We start from the raw sequence: 21,778 nt of genomic DNA, 5'->3' as shown, positions 1-21,778 counted from the left end.
CCTCAGAAACTCTATGGGGCAGTTTTACTCTGTCCTATAGGGTCGTTACGAGTCAGAACTGACTTGACAGCAACAGATACACATATATTCACTACTCATCTGTCAATCTGTCATACTATGGTGGCTTGCATATTGCTACGATGCTGGAAGCTATGCCATCGGCATTTCAAATACCGGCAGGGTCACGTGTGGTGGACAGGTTTCAGCAGCCTTCCAAACTAAGACTACAAAGAAAGGCCTGGCAATCTACTTCTGAAAATCAGCCAATGAAAACCTTGGATTTAACAGGTTAAAGACGAGTGACATGTGGGGTACCACCAGGTCTCACCCTTGGTCTGGGATTACTGCGGGAAAAGGGTGTAGATTTTTATGCTGATCACAGCAGAACACTGTCTGACTCGCTTGCTTTGGACATGTCATCAGAAGGGATCAATCACTGGAGGAGGACACCATGCTTGGTGAGGTAGAGGGCCAGCGAGGGTGAGGGAGACCCTCGGTGAGATGGACTGGCACAACAGCTATATCAATGGATACGAACATGCCGGCGATTGTGAGGATGATGCAGGACCGGGCGGTGTTTTCTTCTGTCTACAGAAGGTCACCATGAATTTGATATGACACCACAGCAGCTAACAAGAATAACAACTATGGGTATGTGTACACATACACACACACACACACACACACACACACAGATTTTAAGCTAGACTGTTACCACACATGCCTTCAGTATGGATTAATCTCAACATAAAGGAGACAAAAATCTTCACATCTGGACCAATACGCAACATCATGATAAACAAAGAAAAGATTGAAGTTGTCAAAGATTTCATTTTACTCGGGTCCACAATCACACCCATGGAAGCAGTGGTCAAGAAATCAAACAGTGCATTGCATTGGGCAGATCTGTGGCAAAAAAACCTCTTTTAAGTGTTAAAATTCAAAGATGTCACCTTGAAGACTAAGGTGTGCCAGACCCAGGCCATGATGTTTTCAATCACCTCATGTGCACGCCAAAACTAGATGGCGAATAAAGAAGATCGAAGAATTGACGACTTTGAACTATGCTCTTGGTGAAGAATACTGAATATTCCATGGACTGCCAAAAAAATGAACAAATCTGTCTTGGAAAAAGTACAACCAGAATGCTCCTTAGAAGTGAGGATGGTGAGACTATGTCTCACATACTTTGGACATGTTATCAGGAGGGACCCGTCCCTGAAGAAGGACATCATGCTTGGTAAAATAGAGGGTCAGCAGAAAAGAGGAAGACCCTCAATGAGATGGATTGACACAGTGGCTGCAACAGTGGGCCCAAGAACAACAACTGTGAGGATGGTACAGGACCAGGCAGTGTTTCATTTTGTTGTACACAGGGTCACTATGAGTCGGAACTCACTTGACGGCACCTAACGACAACAACATATTATCATAAATGAAATGAGAAAACAGAAAACATACACATATACTCACAAACACACACAGTAGCCAGGTGTCTTTATCAACAATCAAAATATGAAGAACAAAGAAAACACCCCTCTCTTCAGCTTGGCTGGGTGGAAACGTATCAGAGGGAGAATCAGAAAAGCAGGTAAGTACAAGGATAACGTAGACTCAGGTGCCTTGGAGGCTGATGCCAGCTCCACTGCTGGGTTTTTGACCTTGAGAAATTCTGCTCCCCTCTCTGAGCCCCCATCTTCTCTTCTATGAACGTGGGGATGGAATGGATGAGCCCCAGCCCACGCTGTGCCGTCTCCATGGCGCCGAGGCTCACAGAGACACACTCGAGGACCTGCAGAGCCAGGCGCCTCCTTTTACTGCAGAAAGCTGAGTTAAAGGGTAGCAATAAGTTAACCGAACAAAAGGCAAATGACTTCTAGAGTTCAAGAGAAGCCACTCAAACACATGCCTGGGTTTCTGGCAGCACCAACGGTTCCCTACAGCTAGTTAGAGAGGAGCAAAATGCTCCCCAGACTGGAGCGTGTGCAAGCCCGGGGGCAAACAGGTGTTCCTGCCTTGTCACAGAGGGGCCTAGTTTGCTGGCACTGGAGACACAGGGCATGTGTTCCCTGTCTACCAGGTAACACCAACAAGAAGGCCAAACCCAAAAGTCCAAGCCAGTCGCCGTCAAGCTGACTCTGCTTCATGGTGTGTATGGAGTACACCTGTGTTCCATAGGATTTTCAATGGCTGAGTTTTTGGAAGTAGAACTCCAGGGCTTTCTTCTGAGGCACCTCTCAGTGGACTCAAATGGCCAACCCTTCAGTTAGCAGCCAAGTGTGCTAACCTGTGACCACCCAGGGACCCTAACAAGAAAGCAGTACATGCCAAATTCAGGAGAAAAGGTTCCTTTCTGCTAGGAGAACAGGGACGGCTTCCTGGAAGAGGAGGTATTTGAGCTGAGTCTTCAAGGCTGGACAGAATTTAAACATATGAAGTGAGCGGGGACTAGTGGGGATAGGAGATTCTAGGGATCAATGTGATCAGAGGCATGGAAGTGAAAGAAAGAAACTCAATTTGACCGATAAGGAAGGAGAAAGTGATAAGGCAGAGACCAGACCACAAGGGCTTTAAATGCTAGACCAAGTAAAAGCCTGAACCAGCTCTGTCTTCCTTAAGGGCCTGGGCTTGTCACAATTTAAAGCAACATTAACTTGACCCATTAAGGAAAAAATAATTATTCATACAGCCACAGGTAGGTTTGATTTTTTCCCCCAATAGCTTTACTCTTTCAAACGGCAGTCGTGTGATGTAAAAAAAGTGTCTAATGTTTCTTCTCCTTTTCCTAGAAAATAGAGCAAATATGGAGAAACAGCTGTAGGAGGCAAAGATGTTAAAAGATCATTTTTAACATAGAGTGTAATCACAACTCTCATACAGATATAACACAAATGTGTTAAAGTGTTTTTTTTTTTAATGGATTAACAAACTAGGGAGCCAGCAAGATGCTCAACCAGGAAAATTCAAAGAATCGCGCATATATAAGCCACCGGGAATGCAGAAGTAAACTTGCTGAATAGAAGTAAAACCGGTCAACAGCCACAGAGCAATAATCAATTGGACGCCGCCTACAAACTCAGTTTGCAGTGCTATGGATACCGTCGGCATTCCACAACTGACAGTGTAACTCAGCTCAGACAGGGAAAGGCCCAGAGGCCCCAGACAATCATATAACCACTCAACTCCTGCTTTTTCCATTGAGGACACTCAGTAATTTTGGATCCATTTCAAAATCTTTTACAACTTCTCACTATGCAGGTGATTACTGATCAATGTGCCAACAGTAAACTCTCAGGCATATGTTTTATGGGAAATCGCAGGGAGGATCAGAGTGTGAGGTTTAGAACTTGGGCATCTGACCAGGCCACACACACAAGCAACTGTACACACTCTCACACACTCATACACCAGCCTCCAAATCAAAGGTTGGGGTCACACAAGAGAAAGATTAGTCCAAAGGACTAATGGACCACAACTACCACAGCCTCCACCAGACGGAGTCCAGCATTACTAGATGGCACCTGGCTACCACCACTGACTGCTCTGACAGGTATCACAATAGAGGGTCCCAGACAGAGCTGGAGAAACATGTAGAACAAAGTTCTAAATCACAAAAAAAAAGACTAGACTTACTGGCCTGACAGGGACTGGAGAAACCCCCAGATACCCTTTTAGCTCAGTAAAGAAGTCACTCCCGAGGTTCACCCTTCAGCCAAAGATTAGACAGGCCCATTAAACAAAGTGACACTAAAGGGGCACACTAGCCCAGGAGCAAGGACTAGAAGGCAGGAGGGGACAGGAAAGCTGGTAATGAGGAACCCAAGGTTGAGAAGGAGAGAGTATTGACATGTCGTGGGGTTGGTAACCAATGTCACAAAACAATATGTGTACTAACTGTTTAATGAGAAGCTAATTTGTTCTGTAAACCTTCATGTAAAGTATAATAATAAAAATAAGTAAATAAAAAAAGGTTGGGGTCCCACTGGGGTAACTGCGATTGACTGATCACCCTTTGGTTGGCTGGTCCCCACAGTAGGGCCGATAACTGACAGAAGGGAATGATGGTGCATCCCAGACATCCCTCCCCCGTCCCACCCAGGTCTGAGACCTCTGGCATCATTACAAACTCTGATGTTAAGGATTGCTTTGAACTCACTCCAGCGTCTCACCAAAGTATGTCTCAGGTAATCTCTGGTACCCAAGGATAAGTCACCCTACCCTGGTGGTAAGAAGCCCCACTCTAAAGAAACTGTTCGCCTTTCTGTGGGACTGGGGAAGGCGTGGGCCAGGTATCCACTGGGAAGGATGACCTTCTATTTCTGTGTGGCCATTGCAATGAATGATCGAACCCAGCAGAGAAGTAGAGAGTACTGGGTAAGGGACGGCTGGTGTCAGTATTAGTAAAGATGGCGGAGAGAGGAGGCTTGACTGGCCTCCACCTCACAGAAGTCAGCCTTGGGCTGTCGATCTTGGTTCTCCTTCCCCCTTATGAAGTTGGAGGAAGTCAGATGCTGCCCCCACACCATTTTTACACACACACACTTACTGCAGGCTGCACAGGTGAAGCACGTGTCATGGTAGAGGTTCCCCATGGCTTGGCAGGCCTGGTCGGCCCCAAAGACCCCTTTGCTGCATTTCACACAGGCTCCTGCAAGGGCAAGAACATATCAGTGAGTCGGGAGGGAGACAGTCCAAACTGAGTCACAAAAAAGCCAATGGAAACAGCAAGGCGCACATCCGTCCTCATAACCAACCCCTCACCAAACCCCAAGGAGTACTCCCTTGAAATAATACTTGTCCTTCTTCAGGCTGGACCTCCCTGCCCCATGCTGCCATCCACACTGTCATGCGAACGTTCAGAATGCCTCCACTTGGCCAACTCACCCCCTTGCCCAAAGCTTTAAAAGTTCACAGGAAAAGACCAGAAATTGCAGGACTGGCTACAATATGCCAAACATAGTTCAACTGAAGTATCTCATTTAATCCTCAGTGGACACCCACCAACCGAGGTGGATCATCTTCACTTTCTACAAAAGGCATCAGGCCCAAGCCCCCAGCTCTGAGCTGGTCACTGCCCTCCGCCCTTGGCCCCTCACCTTTCTAGTCACCCCATGCTAGGGCGGCCCAGCTGCTTTTCCCTCCATCCTCCAAATAAGTCCCCCCGTATCCCAGCTCTTAGCATTTAAGGACGTGGTTCCCCTGCCTGACACACCCCACCCGCACCCTTCTGCCCATTCAAATCCTTCTAGACCTTCGCCTTGACTCCTTCCTCACCCTCTCCAGCTCTCAGTTCTGAAGGCAACATGGTGACATGAAAAACAAACCAGAAACTAAAGAGCCAGGTTCCAATCTTGAGCCTCCCACCTACTCAGCACCTACGTGGGTTGGGTTAATTCATTCAACTCTTTGAATGTCAGTTTCTTTAATTAGGAAGTAGAAGTTAGTTTTACGTGCCCCTAATGTGTCAGGAGCTACAGTAAAGAAGATTGCTTTGTAAACCAAAAAGTTCTAGAGTTCATCTGCCCACAATTTACTAGCTATGTGACTTCTTGTTAGCTGCCATTGAGTTGGCTCTGACTCATGCCAACCTTATGTATAAAGAAACAAAATGTTGCCCGGTCCTGTGCCATCTTCATGATTGTTGGTATGTGTGCGTCCACTGTTGCTGCCACTGTATTCTGAGTGCCTTTCAATCGGGGGACTCATCTTCCAGCACTGTATCAGACAATATACTATTATACAATATACTATAATATCCGTAAGATTTTCATTGGTTAGTTTTTGGTAGTAGAGGACTTTCTTCCTAATCTGTCTTAGTCTGGAAGCTCTACTGAGAACTGTCCACCGATACCATAGCTTCCAGCATCACAGCAATACTCAAGCCACCACAATACCACAAACTGACAGACTAGGGCAGATTACTTAACCTCCCTGACATCTGGCTTTCTATCTATAAACTGGGGATATAATAATCCCCTTATAGGGTTGCTGTAAGAGAATACACAGAGTACTTGGCACAGGGCCTGTCATTTGGTAAATACTCAGTAAACAGGGATACAAAAAACAGGGATGATAACGATATTACTCCATTCAGCAAGAAGTTGCTCTGACCTAAAATGAACTGTCTAAGAAGTTCCAGACCTCCCAGGATCTCAGGTCCATGAACAAGACCACCCCAAGCGTTTTCATTCATCAGGCACTTCTCTGGCTTCAGAGCCCCAGCCCTCTGCCCACAGGGTAGAAGGCACTGTGTTTCAGAGTTCATATAGCTTCAAATTGAGAAGTTCGTCGCCATCAAATGAAGCCCGAGCTAACACATCCTTCAGGTTCAAAGTGAAAACACGAAGCCATCGGCCCTCAAGCCCCAACTCTTCACCAACTCTAGGAAGCAAGGAGAGGCAGTTGTAGGAACAGAATTGCGTCACCCAAGAAAACTCTTAGGGGAATTAGTTATGGAAAGCTCTAGAGAACGTATACTGGTTATTTGCAGTTCTGTTTCAACATTGTACTAGGAAAACTTTCAAACTAGCATAAAAGTTGAGAGAATCACACAGTAAACACCCAAAAAACTCAGTTCCGTAACTGACATTTTGCTATCCATCCTCCTATGAATTCAACAACCCACCTTATTTTTTCAGCATTCCAGATTAAGTTGTAGGCATCAGTCCACCTCACCCCTAGACACCTCAGCCGATGTATCATTAATTAAAGTTCATTTTTTATTTACAGTACTTCTTCAAGGAAAAATTTACAAACAACGAAAACATAGAAGTCATAAACCTACTACTCGATGAGTTTTGACAAATGACCTATGTAACACAAACTATGTTTCCAACACCTTAGAAAGTTGCCCTAGACCCCTTCCCTTCCTTTTTCTCCTTAATGGCTATCAAATTGTGTGTGTGCGTGTGAAAGTATCAGAGCACGTCATTGCTAGGAAATTGAAATTGTGAAGTAAGTAGGAGGCATCAGGATTTCTTTTTGTCCAATTATTTCATATATACTCTCAGCTGCTCTCAAGCCAGGAAATACAATAGTTCTGGGCAAGGCACACTCCTTTCCTGGCATGCTCAGAGTTGTTGTTGCATGAAGACAGCAGGGTTCTGCCATTACCATTCATCTTGAAGGCTCATTTAAGCAGGCTCATAACTCTAGAAACCAGTGGTGCTGACGGCTGCTGCCGGAGCAGAGAGGGCACTGAGCCAGGCTGGCCAGGTGGGGCCTCCGGGCCTTTGGCATTTCGCAACATGAGGCTGTGGAAGCGATGCATTGGCAAGTCCACCACTGGGCACAGCACATCTCTCCCTGTGGCAGGTTACTAGTTGCCTGTGCATTTATCTGCCTCTCCTAGTGAATTGGGAGTGCGTCCCGGGTAGGGGCCCTATCTTCATTGTGGCCTCCACAGTGCTCATAAAGGAGTGCTGAGTTGCATCACAGTCCTAGGTAGCTCCACGCTGTCCTTTCTCCTCTCCCTTTTCTGGGCACTCACTCTCTTATGTCTTGGGCACACAAGTCCATCTCCCCCGTTAGCATCATTTACAGAGGTTCAGAGTCTTATTGAACTCTGAACACCCCAGCCACTGACCAAGTGCCTTCAGTATGCCCTCAATACCCATTTACTACACAGAAGCAGAACTGCTGGGCACTTGCGATGGCGTAATTCAAATGTGATGCTGGGAAAGAATGCACTCTGAAAAAATGCCCAGGATCAGGCAATGGCAAAGTATTCGTTAAATTATTTAGTGATGATGTGTGTTACGGACTGAATTATGTCCCCCCAAAATATGTGTTGGAATCCTAACCCCTATACCTGTGGAAGAGAGTCCCTGGGTGGTACAAATGGCTAAGCACTAGACTACTAGCTGAAAATTTGGCAGTCCAAACCCACCCAGAGGAACCTTGAAGACAGGCCTGGTGATCTGATTCCGAAAGGTCACAGCCATTGAAAACCTTATGGAGCAGTTCTACTCTGCATACATGGGGTTATCATGAGTCAGAATCGACTCAAAGGCGGCTAACAACAACAAATACCTGTGGATGTAACCCTATTTGGGAATAGGGCTTTCTTTGACACCATGTCAGTGTAGGGTGGGTCCTCAGCCTAATCTCATCTGGGTTATAAGGAGCAGCATAGACACAGAGACCAGCAAGCACAAACAGGGGAAGACAGATGCCATGTGAATATCGCCAAGGAGCCAAGGAATGCCGACGCAACACAAGCTGAGGCCAAGACCTTCCCCCAGGGCCGACAGACAGACAGACTTCCCCTAAAGCCAGTGCCCTGAATTTGGACATCTAGCCTTCTGAACTGTGAGAAAATAAATTTCTGTTCTTTGAAGCCACCCGCATGTGGTATCTGTGTTACAGCAACACGAGGGAGCTGACCTGACTCTAAACCTTTACAATAAGCAACAAGGGCTGGTTTGTCGGGAAGCAGCCAAAACACACTCAAACCAGACTGGATGTAACGTCGACACGATACCCTCATGAACATAATTCCGTTCGAGAACATGGAACAAAAGCACCCCCAGACCCAACATCATTTCTTCCCTGTTACTCTTTGTGGTCTCTTTGCTGAACCAACTCACTGTAGAAACATTCACTGCAAACAGCAGAGGAGCAGTGAGGCTCCACAGCTCAGCGTGGCAAGATCGCCCCTTCCCCCATCGATAGGATGGACACACGACAAGGACCAGCCTTCTAGTCAGCTCACCAGAAAAGAGACCCTAACTATAATCTCATGAGTCAGCGGAACACTGCTGGCTCGGAATGAAGATGTGAGCTCCTCTTGTTGGATTTTGGGGAATAAATTTAGACAGCTTCTCCCACTCCTGCTATGATGGAAAGATAGAAGCATCTCTGAGTGGGCGCACAGGCGCTCGGACAGCGGCCCAGGCCTCCCTGGACTTCCTACTACTTTATCTCTGGATGTCGGCCTTCCTCCTCTCCCTCCGAGCCCAGCCCAATGACACACGCTCCTGGTTTCCTCTTTATCTGAGGGCTGTGACCTCCTGCCTTCAGCCTCCACCTCACTCTCTCTTTAGTTCTGCAACTTGGCTCCTTCAGGCCGCTGACATCCTTTCTCAGCACTCTGACAATTGAGACCAGATACAAAGCAAGGAAGGAAGCTACTTATGTTCTAAACGGTCAGTCATGAAGCAAGGAAGATCGTGTCAGAAGCCAAATAGGTAGGAAAATACTTCATCCTCTGGCTTGTGGTAAATGCACAGAAAAGGATTTCACGGACAGGAAACAGATCTACTCTTCTTTCTAAACAACCATCCAGTTGCTGTCGCGTTGACACTGACTCACGGCGACCCCACAGATGTCAGAGTAGAACTATCCCACGCAGGGTTTTGACTGATCTTTTGGAAGTAGATCGCCAGACCTTTCTTTGAGGCATCTCTGGGTGGACTCGAACCACCAACGTTTTGGTTAGCAGCCAAGCGCATTAACCATTTACACCACCCAGGGAAACAAGGCAGATTTCAAATTCTGGGAAATTAAAATTTCCTGCCATGGGCCATACCCTGTGCTGAGAGGTTTCAACCACTGAAGGAGCTCCTGTCATCTCCTTTCTAAAGCTCAAGTTCTAGAAAGGTCCTGCAACTTGCTGAAGGTCACACACATGGTAGGTTTGAGAGATGAAATCTGAGCCCAGGTTCTAAACCAACAGCACCCATGCAGGAAAGACACGTGAAGGCAGCAGGGTTCTACCACTGCCACTAATCTTAAAGGCTCATTTTAGCTATTCCTGTCTGGTTTGCCATGGCAGTTATTCCTGCCACACACACGTGGCATCCAATAAGGCAAGCAGACCACTTCCTCATTCCCAACACACTCAGGGATACAGACTCACAACCAGTCTTGCCCCAGGATCTCCTACCGACCACCCTAGCCTGCCTCCCCTTCTGTCTCATCCCCTGCACACTGGCTGTCTTTCTGTCTGTGACCTCAACCACAAGGCTACCCTCACCCCATGGACAGGCAACCCTCAGTTCTTCCTGCCCTACTTCCAGGGACATCGCAGCTGAGTGCCTCTTGACGACATTTGATGAAGCAGGAAGCCATTCATTCACCCCATAAATACTTCTCTATCACTCTCCCGGAGCCAGGCTCTCAAGCAGACACGGGCCACAGGATAGTTAGCAAGATGACTGCTTTGGGGAAGGTGCTCCAAGGAACCACATTTGCCACAGTGCACAGTGAGCTGACCAGTCTCACCTAGAAACCTGCTCTGAAAGTTCACTAAGTGGCCAGGGCTGAGGAGAGGTGCAGGCTCTAACAAAAGAAAAAGAACCAACCAGTCAACAACCACTTTAAAACAAAGATGAGACTGTAAAGGGACAGGGAAACCAGATTAACAGAAGTGCAACAACCAGAATGGAAATAATCAGAGTGTTCACGCATTGTGAAGAATGTAACCAATGCCACCGAACGATTTGTGTAGAAATTACTGAATGGGAACCTAAACAGCTGTATAAACCTTCACTGAAAACATGATAAAATATTATTTAAAAAAATAAAAGAAATAGAAAAAGAAGAAAAGGCTATTAGGCAGCCCTGTTTTCAGGAGGAGTCCCTGGGTGATGCAAATGGTTAATGCATTCGGCTGCTGACCAAAACGTTGGAGGTTTCAGTTCACCTAGAGGCACCACCGAAGAAAGGCCTGGTGATCTACTTCCGAAAAAATCAGCCATTAAAAACCTTATGGTGCGTGGTTCTAGTCTGACACGCATGGGATTGCAGTGCGTTGGAATGGACTTGAAGGCAAATGGTTTGGTTTGCTATGGTTTTGGTTTTCACATGTCCTCGATGTTACAGGATTTTAAAGAAATGCCCAACAGTGGAAAGTAAGAAAATGTAGTCACTGATAACCCTAATATTCCAAGTTCAAAAGCCAGGCGAGTAAGGCGAAGAAGGGATTAAGCTTTTAGGAGGAGAGAGCAAGGGCAGGGCATTTCCTCCTGCATTTAGACTCACTGCTTTTTAATCTACATTCCAAACTGCAGACACAGGGATCTTTTTTAAAACAGTTTTGCTGAGGTATAAGTGACAACAATAAACTGCACAAATTTCAAGTGTGCAATTTAACAAGTTGTGACATTTGTATGCACCTGTGACACCATCATCACAATCAAGATAGTGAACCTTTATGCCTTTTGTAATCCTTCCTCTCTGCCACTGCTCTGATTTCTGTCACTATACTTTGTACCTTCTCAAGTTGTATATAAATAGAGTCTACAGTGTGTACAGTCCATGGGGATTGGTTCCAGCACCCCGGTGGATACCAAAATCCGTGGGTGCTCAAGTCCCTTATATAAAATGGCATAGTATTTGTATATAACCTACGCAGTCCTCCTACTACCTTAAATCATCCCTGTTGTTGCTGTTGTTAAGTGCCATCCAGTCAATTCTGACTCACAGCGACCCTATGTACAACAGAACGACACACTGCCCAGTCCTGTGCCATCCTCTAGGTTACTTCTATACATAATATAACGCAAATGCTACGGCGACAGTTGTTTCATCAAATTGAAGGCTCGCTCTGGAAGGCAGCCCTTCTCTTCTATGAGTTTCTGGAGCTCTCTCTGCTGGGAACGCTAATGCTGCCTGGGTCTCTGTGATGCTGGCTCGTCTGTGATCTTGAAGTTCTGGAGGCCACAGCGCAGCACAGAGCTAGCCAGCCATCCCTTCCTAGCTTGACACTCCTTCCTCTCGCTCTCCTCAACCCCTCACATTTAGCCTCTGAGGGACTGCTCTGACCACTTCTTTGCTTTTTAGGAGCCCATTTTTCACAGAAACCAAGGGGGCACACAGCACAAGTAGGAACTAGTAGCGAGGTGAACAGCGCTCAAACAGCCAGCACTGGAGAGAGGCTGAGGATTTGCGAGGTGGCGGGAGGCTACAGCAGGGGATGTCTGCACTTCATTCTCTTGCATTCAGCATAGTGCTCTGCAAGCTGCAAATTCAAGTTTTGCTTTTTGGGCTTTCTTTCTTTTTTTTTTTTTTTAATATTTTCAATCCACGGTTGGTTGAATCCACCGATGCAGAACCCGCAGATACGGAAGGCCAACTATACTCGTTTTTTTCTTTTTTTTCGTTCAGTATAACGATTTTATGCTTCATCCACGTTGTTGTATGAATCAAGAGTTCATTTCTTTTTAATGCATAGTATTCCATTGCACGGAGTGACCATAATCTGTTTATCCATGCCTCCACTGAAGGACATCTGGATTGTTTCCAGGTTGGGGCTATGACAAATAAAGCTCCTATCAGCATTTGTGTACAAGTGTTTCTATAGATACATTTCTTTTCTCTTAGCTAAATACCTGGGAAGCAAGTGGCTGGATTAAATGGTAGGCGTGTGTTATGGACTGAACTTTGTCCCCCCAAAATACCTGTCAACTTGGGTAGGTTGTGATTCCCAGTATTGTGTGATTATCCTCCATTTTGTGATTTGATGTAGTTTTCCTATGTGTTATAAATTCTAATCTCTGCCTGTGGTTAACAAGGCAAGATTAGGTTATGTTAAAGAGGATTAAGGTGGGATGCAACACCTTAACTCAGGTCACATCCCTGGTCCGATCTTGTAAGGGTAGTTTTCCCGGGGTGTGGCCTGCATCACTTTTATTTATTTATTTTTTACAAGAGATAAAAGGAGAGAGAGAGAAGCGAGCAGAAGAGAAAAAAAAAAAAAGGGGGCCTCATAATACCAAGAAAGAAGCACTGGGAGCAGAGCACATCCTTTGGACCTGGGGTCCCTGCACTGAGAAGCCCCTAGACCAGGGAAAGATTGATGACAAGGACCTTCCCCCAGAGCTGACAGAGAAAGACTTCCCCTAGAGCTGATGCCCTGAATTTGGACTTCTAGCCTCCTAATCTGTGAGAGAACAAATTTCTGTTTGTTAAAGCCATCCACTTGTGCTATTTCTGTTACAGGAGTACCAGAAAACTAAGATAATGTGTATTTAGCTTTCTAAGAAAATACCTGAAAAATCCGTGTACCTGACCCAAGCCATGATATTTTTAATCACCTCATGTACACATGAAAGCTGGACAATGAATAAGGAAAATCGAAGAAGAACTGATGCCTTTGAATTATGGTGTTGGCGAAGAATACTGAATATACCATGGACTGCCAGGAGAACAAACAAGTCTGTCTTGGAAAAAATACAGCCAGGGTGCTCCTTGGAAGCAAGGATGGTGAGACTTTGTCTCACATACTTTGGACATGTTATCAGGAGGGACTAGTCCCCAGAGAAGGATATAGAGCTTGGTAAAGTAGAGGGTCAGTGAAAAAGTGGAGGACACTCAATGAGATAGATTAATACAGTGGCTACAACAATGGGCTCAAGCATAACAAACATTGAAAGGACAGCACAGAAAGGGGCAGTGCTTTGTTCTGTTGTACGTAGAGTGACTATGAGTTGGAACCTAACAACAACATCCCCTTCTACCCAGAGTTGAACCAAACTTCACAGGTCAAGGCACAGTCCTCCAGACTAACAAGTCTGCTCTGTACTACAGACATCAGGCCCATTCGAGGGTTCCCAGGGCCACCCTCACTTCTGACCAGTTGGCTCCAAGTTCAAGAGTTCCCACTACCCCTTCAAGTTCAGTAATTTGCTAGAACTCAGAGAACTGAGCAAAGCGCTATACTTACGATTATAGTTTTATTATAGCAAAAAGGATACAAACCAGAACTACCCAAAGGGAGAGACGCATAGGGTGAGGTCTGGGAGGGCCCTAAATGTGAAGCTTCCTTGACCTCTCCCCATGGAGTCAGGACATGTCACCCTCCTGGCACTTCAATGAGCCAAGAGTATTGTCAATCGGAGAAGCTCACCTGAGCGTTGGTGACCAGAGTGTTTACTGGAGTTTCATTACATAACCATCATTGATTGAATCATTAGCCATGTGATCGAGTTCAATCTCCAACTCCTTCCCCTCCCCAAGGTGGAGCTGATATCACCTGGTGGGTATTTCTTGAATGGCTACCACATTATGATTTGTTTCATTAGCATAAATATCAGGTGGGGCCAGGTAGAGGGCCTCCCATGAATAACAAAGGCACTCCAATCAAAGTTTAGAGATTACTTCCCAGGAATGGGGGCAAATGCCACTTTCTTTGGATGAAGTTAACTCTTCACCTCACAATGCCAAGGTGTTTTCCAGAGAAGCGCTATCATTTTACGTTCCCACCAGCAGTTGATTAGAGTTTCAGTTTCTTCACATCCTTACCAAGATTTGCTATGATCAGTTTTTTAAATTTTAACCATTCTAATATAAGCCCCGGTGGCACAGTGGCTAAAGTGCTCGGCTGCTAAACAAAAGGTGGGAAGTTCGAACCCACCAGCCACTCCACAGGAGAAACGTGTGGCAGTCTGCTTCTGTAAAGATTTACAGCCTTAGAAACTCCATGGGGCAGTTCTACTCTATGCCATAGGGTCTCTGTGAGTCAGAATCCACTTGATGGCAGCTGGTTTGGTTTTCTTTAATAGGTAAAATCAATGTCCAGGGAAGCAGCAGTCAAGAAATCAAAAGATACATTGCATTGGACAAATCTGCTGCTAAAGGTTTCTTTAAAGTGTTCAAACACAAAGGTGGCGCCTGACCCAAGCCATGGTGTTTTCAATCACCTCACATGCATGTGAAAGCTGGATGATGAATAAGGAAGACTGAAGAAGAATGCCTTTGAATTATGAATGTCTTTGAATTGTGGTGTTGGCGAAGAATATTGAGTATACTATGGACTGCCAGAAAAATGAAGTACAGCCAGAATGCACATTAGAAGTGAGAATGGCGAGACTGTCTCACGTACTTTGGACATGTTATCAGGAGGGACTAGTCCCTGGAGAAGGACATCATGCCTGGTAGAGCAGGAAAAAAAAACCCAAACCCGTTGCCACTGAGTCAACTCCGACTCATAGCAACCCTACAGAACAGAGTAGAATTGCCCTATATGGTTTCCAAGGAGTGGCTTGTAGATTCGAACTGGTGACCTTTTGGTTATCAACCATAGCTCTTAACCACTGCACCACCAGGGCTCCAGTGAAAAAGAGGAAGACCCTTAATGAGATGGACTGACACAGTGGCTGCAACAACGGGCTCAAGCATAACAATGATTGTGAGGATGGCGAAGCACCGGGCAGTGTCTCGTTCTGTTGTACACAGGGTCACTATGAATGGGAACTGGTCGACGGCACCTAACAACAACAGAAGTGAATGAAAAGTTTGACTACTAAGGGAATTTGGCATTTTTTAATTATTGTTTTTATCATCGTTGCTATTGCTGTTGTCATTTCAGCCCCACATTAACGGCGTTGGTGAAATACAAATCAGGCTGGCCTAACTCTCTTTGTGCACAACAGTGATTTTCAAACTGTTTAACGGGGTAAAATTTTTTCTCTAGAAAATTATCAGCAGAAATCCAAATATATACAAAAGATAAAAGGAAAACCACTACGGTTTGTGGTGACACAGAGCCCACTCTGCCCCCTGGGATGTCCCTGCCCAGCAGCAGTCCCAGGAAGGTTATTTGAAAACCAGTAACAGGGTAACTGATCAGTGCAGACACCACTGCCATCCCACCCCCAGCCTGGCCTGGCAGCATTCTACATGAAGCAAGTTATCCCCAGTTGGTATTAAATTATCTCCCACACACCCAAAGCCAAAACAAACTTGGTTTAGGGCCATGGAGGTGCCCCGCTCTCTCACGAAGGCAGGATTTACAAACGAGGAAGCCAGCAAGGCAGCCTGAGAGTGAGATTCGGCTGGAATAGAATTCCTGCCTCTTCCTGTGGACGGCCAGCCGAGGACCCTGGAGGCCTTCCTTCAAACGCATCCACGGTCAACTGGGTGATCACCAAGTCAGCATCTGCTGTTGTTATGAAAGGTTCTAAATTAAAAGGCTCCATCAGGCTAACCAATGAGTTGTGGCCCTGAACACACTCAGCTTTGTCCAGGCGGTGGCTGCTCCTCTCTGCATGAGGAAGGAAGGCCTTTTGGAACAGTCCCTCCCGCTCTGCATTGGCTGCTGCACACCACGTGGGGTCACAGAGCCACGAACCTCCTACAATGTGCCGAAAGTGGTCAGCAGGTGCAGTCAAGGTCTGTGGAGCCTGGAAGGAGGCAGAGCTGTCTGGAGCACATCTGCATGAACCAATCCAGGTACAAGCTGAACAAGGTTCTTTCTCAGCCGAAGGTTGCAGCCTGTGGACCTCTACTGCTCTAGGCAGCTCCGAGCATCAACAGATTCTGGAAGAGGAGCCAAGCCTTTGGGAGAGAGCTGACCCATGATCCCGGCAGTGGTCTTCCTCCTAGCCATACTCCAAGTTCACAAAAATACCAGGAGGTTTTTGGTGCTGGGCTCCTTACTTACTAACACGCAGATCGCCACTTGTCCAGTACACTGTACAGAATCGGTAGGCAGATGCCCGACACTAGCTCCAGAGACTCTGGGCCCATTTTGGGGGTGGGATTAAAGCTCCTCAGGAGATTCTAATGTGATCAAGGTTGAGAACCGTGGATGTAGGTAATGCTAGAAACCACATCCAACCTGGCGCTCCGAGCTTCCCCTCCTCTGTCCTTTCACCCGCAGACCCTGTAGTTCCTGAGTCCGTGAGTGAAACTATCACCAAAGCCACAAAGGAAGTATTTAAGGCCATTCTGGGCGACGGGGTAATTGCACCAGTCTACTTTCTTCACTCTGAAGCTGCCATTAAAACACACGTGGCCTCAAAATCAACCATGGCTTCACTTCAAAGCCATGGAAAAGGAAGTTTCTAATGGGATTTCCCAATCACTGTAAGCTTGAGCATGCCTGGCAACGACTACCTGCAGCTTTACTTCTGCCCCAGGGCACTACCGGTCTCTGGCCTGAAGAGATTCCCTGCCATCTACTGGCGAGGGGAAAGAGGAGTTCAAGATATCACCCAGGTAGGCTCTGCACCTCCACCACCAAGTACTACATACATTAAGCCCTCCTACAGCTACCAGGAGTCCCTGGGTGGTACAAACTGTTAGCGCCCAGAAGCACCTTGGAAGAAAGGCCAGGAGATCTACTTCTGAAAAATCAGCCGTTGAAAACTCTATGGAACACGGTTCTACTCTTGACATGCACGGGGTCACCATGAGTCGGAACTGACACAAGGGCAACTGGTACAGCCACCAGGGTAATCCAGTCCTGCAGCTCTGGGCGCACCCTTCCCTCTGTCCTTCCCCCCCTTCCTAAGGCGGCCCATCACTTCCAGTTTCTCCACACAGAGATCAGTTAGCTTTCCCAACCCTAGTCTGAAATAGGAATGCCAAGCAGCATATGAAAAGATGCTCCACCTTGTTAAGAGTCCAATATGAAGATGTGCTTGCCCCTGTTGTTCAATTGGCAAAGGCGGAAAAGAATGAAAAACAACAGCGTCATTGAGGGTGTAGAGAAAAGGGCACACTGTTGGCGGAAATCTAACGCGTACCACCTTTCCCGGGGCCAGTCTGGCAAAATATATCAAAAGCCTTAAAACACATTTATATCATTTGACCCAGTAATTTAATGGAATTTTTCCTAAGGAAAAAAATCAGCCATGCCCCCTTTTATTTATTCATATCAGTAAAGACTCGTGGATATTTATTTTACTCTATGGGTTATAATCCATGTCTGTAAATTATTTTCTTGCTCAAATTGTTGCAGATTTTGAAGCCAGTTTCTCAAGTTAGCTCACGTGTCTAACATCACTTTTCCTTGTGAGAAGGCTCAAAACTGTGCATGTTTCCCAAGATCCAGAATAAACATCAACCTCCAGCAGAAAGAGCCTTGAACCCACTGCGCAGGCTGAGTGGTACAACACTTAGGTCACTGCTTCTTTTCCTGCCAGATTATTCAATGTAATCCCCTCTTGACATTGGTTCAGTTCCCCTCCAGCACCTCAGAATCCCCCAGCCCAGCATCCTGTACCCAACTTACTTCTCTCCTAAGTTTTTTTTTTTCCATCTGGTCTCAGAATCCTCTCATCTCTCAAAGAAGGCCCAGTTGTATTTCTTATTCCCTTCAACTTTCAGCTCAAACAAGGGTTAAGAGATAAAACACAGGAGAGCCAGCTGAATTTGAAATTTCAGGTAAACAACAAATAAATTTTTTAGTATAGGCATGTCCCACGCAAACTTGAATTTCACAGATAAACAAATAGTTTTTTAGTATAAGTATATCCCAAATATTGCACGGGACATACTTATACTAAAAAAAAAAAAGCATGTTGTTTATCTGAAATTCAAGTCCAATTGGGCATCCTATATTTCTATTTGTTAAATTGGGTAACCTCAGCTCAAGCCTAAAGAAGGGCTAGCATTTATCGTCCACACAATTCATGACCAGTTTAGGCAAGAAGTAGCTAAAACATTTTACGGATTTCTAAAAATATTACCTCAGCATTCTTTTCTGGAGAGTGTTGTTTTACTAAAAACATTTATACTGAAGTGTAACATACATCAAGAAAAGTTCACAGATCGTAAGTTTACAACTCAATGATTTCTCATAAAATAAAGACTCCTGTGTAAACACCAAGTACAACAGGAAATAGAGCACCACCAGCTCCAGAATCAGGGCTCACACTTACTAAACCTGAAGACGACCCAGCAGTCTTGCTGGTCCCATGTGCCAAGATCATTTTTACCCTGTCCACATCCTCTTTCCTGAGGTAGAACTGCAAAGAATGGGTTTTGGTGTCAATACTTGCTTCAAATCCTACCTCAGGTACTTAGTTTCCTCACCCACCAAATGGATTATAATAATATTCATACCTCGTGGGGTAACTTTGAGTACTAAATGAGATAAAATGTACCTGAAACCACACCTGGCACACAGAGAGAACTCAACAAAAGTTCATTGCCTTCCCTCCCTTTCCAAGAAAGGTGCTTCCCTCTCCGTCCTCTAGTTTCCTACCAGGCTTTAGTACTATGAATTAATGGAAATAACATCAACCACTCCCCTGACAGACACTCACATTCCAAACACCCCAAGAAACTGCCTTGGGGTTCTCTTAGGAACCCACCTAGGCTCTCGGAACTAGGCTGTCTCCATCCAGACCCACAATTCCTCTCCCTGTTAAAACTGTCTCCCCTTGGGATGGCAAGGCTCTTGAGGACTCAGCCATATCTTTTACTGAACAGATGCCCAGCACACATTAGGTGCTCAATTAGTGTTTGCTGAATGAATGAATGAGCCCACACAATCCATCCCTTGGTTTCTCTCCTCACACAGCTCAGTGCTCGCAATCCCCAAACCAGCACTTTTCCAACTTCCCTCTGGCCCTCCTTCTGCCCCCACAGCCCATCCCCACCTGAACCACAGAAAATATAAACTCTAGCAGGTGGCTGATACACTCTCCAGTCTGTGTCAGAGGTGACTTTTGTGGCCCAGGAAGGCTTGGAGGGGCAGTGAGAAGTCCTGCCTCAGACCGTAGCCCACACCACAGCCACAGCTGACCATGTAAAAATGGACAGGAACCAGAACGAAAATTCTTCTTCTTATGGAAAAACAAAATCCTGAAATTTCCTTGGAAATAACATCAGGTTGGTTTTAGGGATGCTTTAAAACAGGCACTCACCAAAGATGGAAAGGGTGTGAGGGGCAAGACAACCATGTGAGAAGTTACAGGTAGCGCCTTAAAGCTGAGGGAAATTCTTGCACTTTCTCCAATTTCCAAACAGACAGCCCTTCTTTCCTTCTTGCCTCCCACTCGCCCAAGGAGTTAGAAGCAGGAGCCTTGACTCCTGCCAGCTTCCTGCAGGCTGTCAAGAGGCCCCGATGTCAACAGGCGCCCAGAGAATTACACCCACCCACAATTTTCTACTTAGAACTAACAAAAAGTGTGAGAAACACGTCTGTGCAGTTCTGTCCTTGCCCAGTGAGCGAACTTGGACAAGCCACTCCATTGCTCTTTGCCTTCGTTTCCCCACGTCCAAAATAATCGGGTGTTTTGCAGGGCTGCTGAGGGGATGAGAGAGGGCGCAGGTAAAACCCGGCACATTAGTGCTTAACGGATGGTTATCAGCCTGCCTGCGAAGGAGGCGAGGCTGGCCGGGTCTAACGCAAGACACAGACATTTTAACATCAGTTTAATGCTTGAGTGAGAGTGTGACAGGGCCAATCACCAACCCCTCTTTCCTAGAAAAGGCAAGAACAGTCCTTTTTAAGACTATCTCACTCAGCATCTGTAAAAATAAGTGTGCTACCTGCAATGCATACAACTGACACAATTTTCCTGGGATAGCAAAGAACCGGAAACCCTTGTGGCGTAGCGGTTAAGTGCTACGGCTACTAACCAAGAGGTCGGCAGTTCGAATCCACCAGGTGCTCCTTGAAAACTATGGGCAGTTCTACTCTGTCCTATAGGGCCACAATGAGTTGGAATTGAATCCACAGCAGTGGGTTTGGTTTTTTTTGTTTTCTCAAAGAACCAAGACAGCCTGCGGCAGGGGTGCGGGGCCTGACAACCCACCTGTCCACAGGAAGGAAATGATGGATTCACAACCATAAATGTGCGGGGTGCCACACACAAGGGGGCGAGTAGGAGAGGCAGGGCCAGGGGAAGGCAGGGAAGACAGGGTTGCGGAGGCTAGCTTCAGGACTTTGGCTCCTATTCTGTGAGCGAGGAATGGTGGAGCGGCTTAAGGATTCTGAACCCAGGAGTAACAGGACCTGGTTTTGTTTCAACAGGATCAATCTGGCTGCTGCTGGGGTCAGACCTTTAGGAAGGCACTTGGCTGGCCAGAAGAACAACTTTACAACTATCAGAATGACCGGCACTTCTCTGGGCTACTCCTTGAGGGAGTGAGCTCCCTGTGACTGTCAGTGTTCAAGTGGAAGGAATATTAGTCTGTCCAGAAGATGCTGGAGGTGCAGTGGGTGGGGGGAGAAACTGGGCTCTAAATTCCATGATTCTGTAATTATTTGTATAAAATTAGTATCTGGCTGTCCCTGCAAAATCAAGACAGCAACTGGGGTAACACAAAAGCCAAAGGAAAGTGGCATTTGCACAAGTAACTAAAGGAAGATTTTTCATTCCCTGGTTTCTGAACTCTAGTTTTGTGACTTCCCTAGAGGCCTTCTATGGCCATAATTTCACTAAAGTCTCCAATTTTCCAATAAAGTTAGTTTTAATTCACTCAGATTCTTAAAAATCAAATATGTAATATCTATGTGTAAAAGAAAAAAGCCTACCTTAACAGTGATGATCCCTACGGTAAAATGATGAGTAGCTTTTACTATTCTTTTTGCTTGTCTAAATTATCTGACTTTCCTAACTTCCTTTCTTCCTCTCTGGCTTCCTCTGCTCTCTTGGGCACAGCCCCACCCCCCACCCCTATACCCTTCATGTCCACTGTCTACAACCAGAGAGGTGGCTGCCGTGGGCCCCAGCAGAGAAGCTGCTGGCTCCTGTCCAGTCACAGCTCCTAAAACTGACCTCCATGGCTGGCCAACAAAGGGCTTCTGTTTAAGCCCCCACCACCTGAGAGGAAAGCCTCAGTGACGTCAGGCCAAGTCTACCTAAGACAATCGGGCCTTTGGAAGCTGCCTGGAAGCCACCTCCCAGCCTGCCCCCAACTTGGCATCCCCCTAAAATGTGCCTGTAGTGAGGTCCACACACTCAGACAAGGACCAGAGAGCCTGGCCATGGGGCAGGGCACAGGCAGGCCTGTCAGCCCTGGTCCCCAGGTGAGCTGCACCAGAAAGAACCTTCCTCTTGCTTTTCACGACAGTGTTTTTACTTCTCCTCTAACCACC

At 46.3% G+C, this 21,778-nt stretch overlaps 1 protein-coding gene across 1 annotated transcript in view; it reads right to left on the bottom strand.

The window, feature by feature from the left end:
- The window catches only part of LIMD1 (LIM domain containing 1), a 72,087-nt gene that overhangs the window by 29,469 nt on the left and 20,840 nt on the right, over nt 1–21,778 (bottom strand). The window contains exon 2 of the mRNA XM_049862441.1: nt 4,547–4,648. Coding sequence (XP_049718398.1) covers nt 4,547–4,648 — 102 coding nt within the window. The remainder of the gene's footprint in view (nt 1–4,546; nt 4,649–21,778) is intronic.

This window comes from Elephas maximus, chromosome 20 (genome assembly GCF_024166365.1).
Source record: "Elephas maximus indicus isolate mEleMax1 chromosome 20, mEleMax1 primary haplotype, whole genome shotgun sequence".
Lineage (NCBI taxonomy): Eukaryota > Metazoa > Chordata > Mammalia > Proboscidea > Elephantidae > Elephas > Elephas maximus.
Note: the sequence above shows the minus strand (reverse complement) of the source record. Positions and strands in the feature narration are given on the sequence as shown.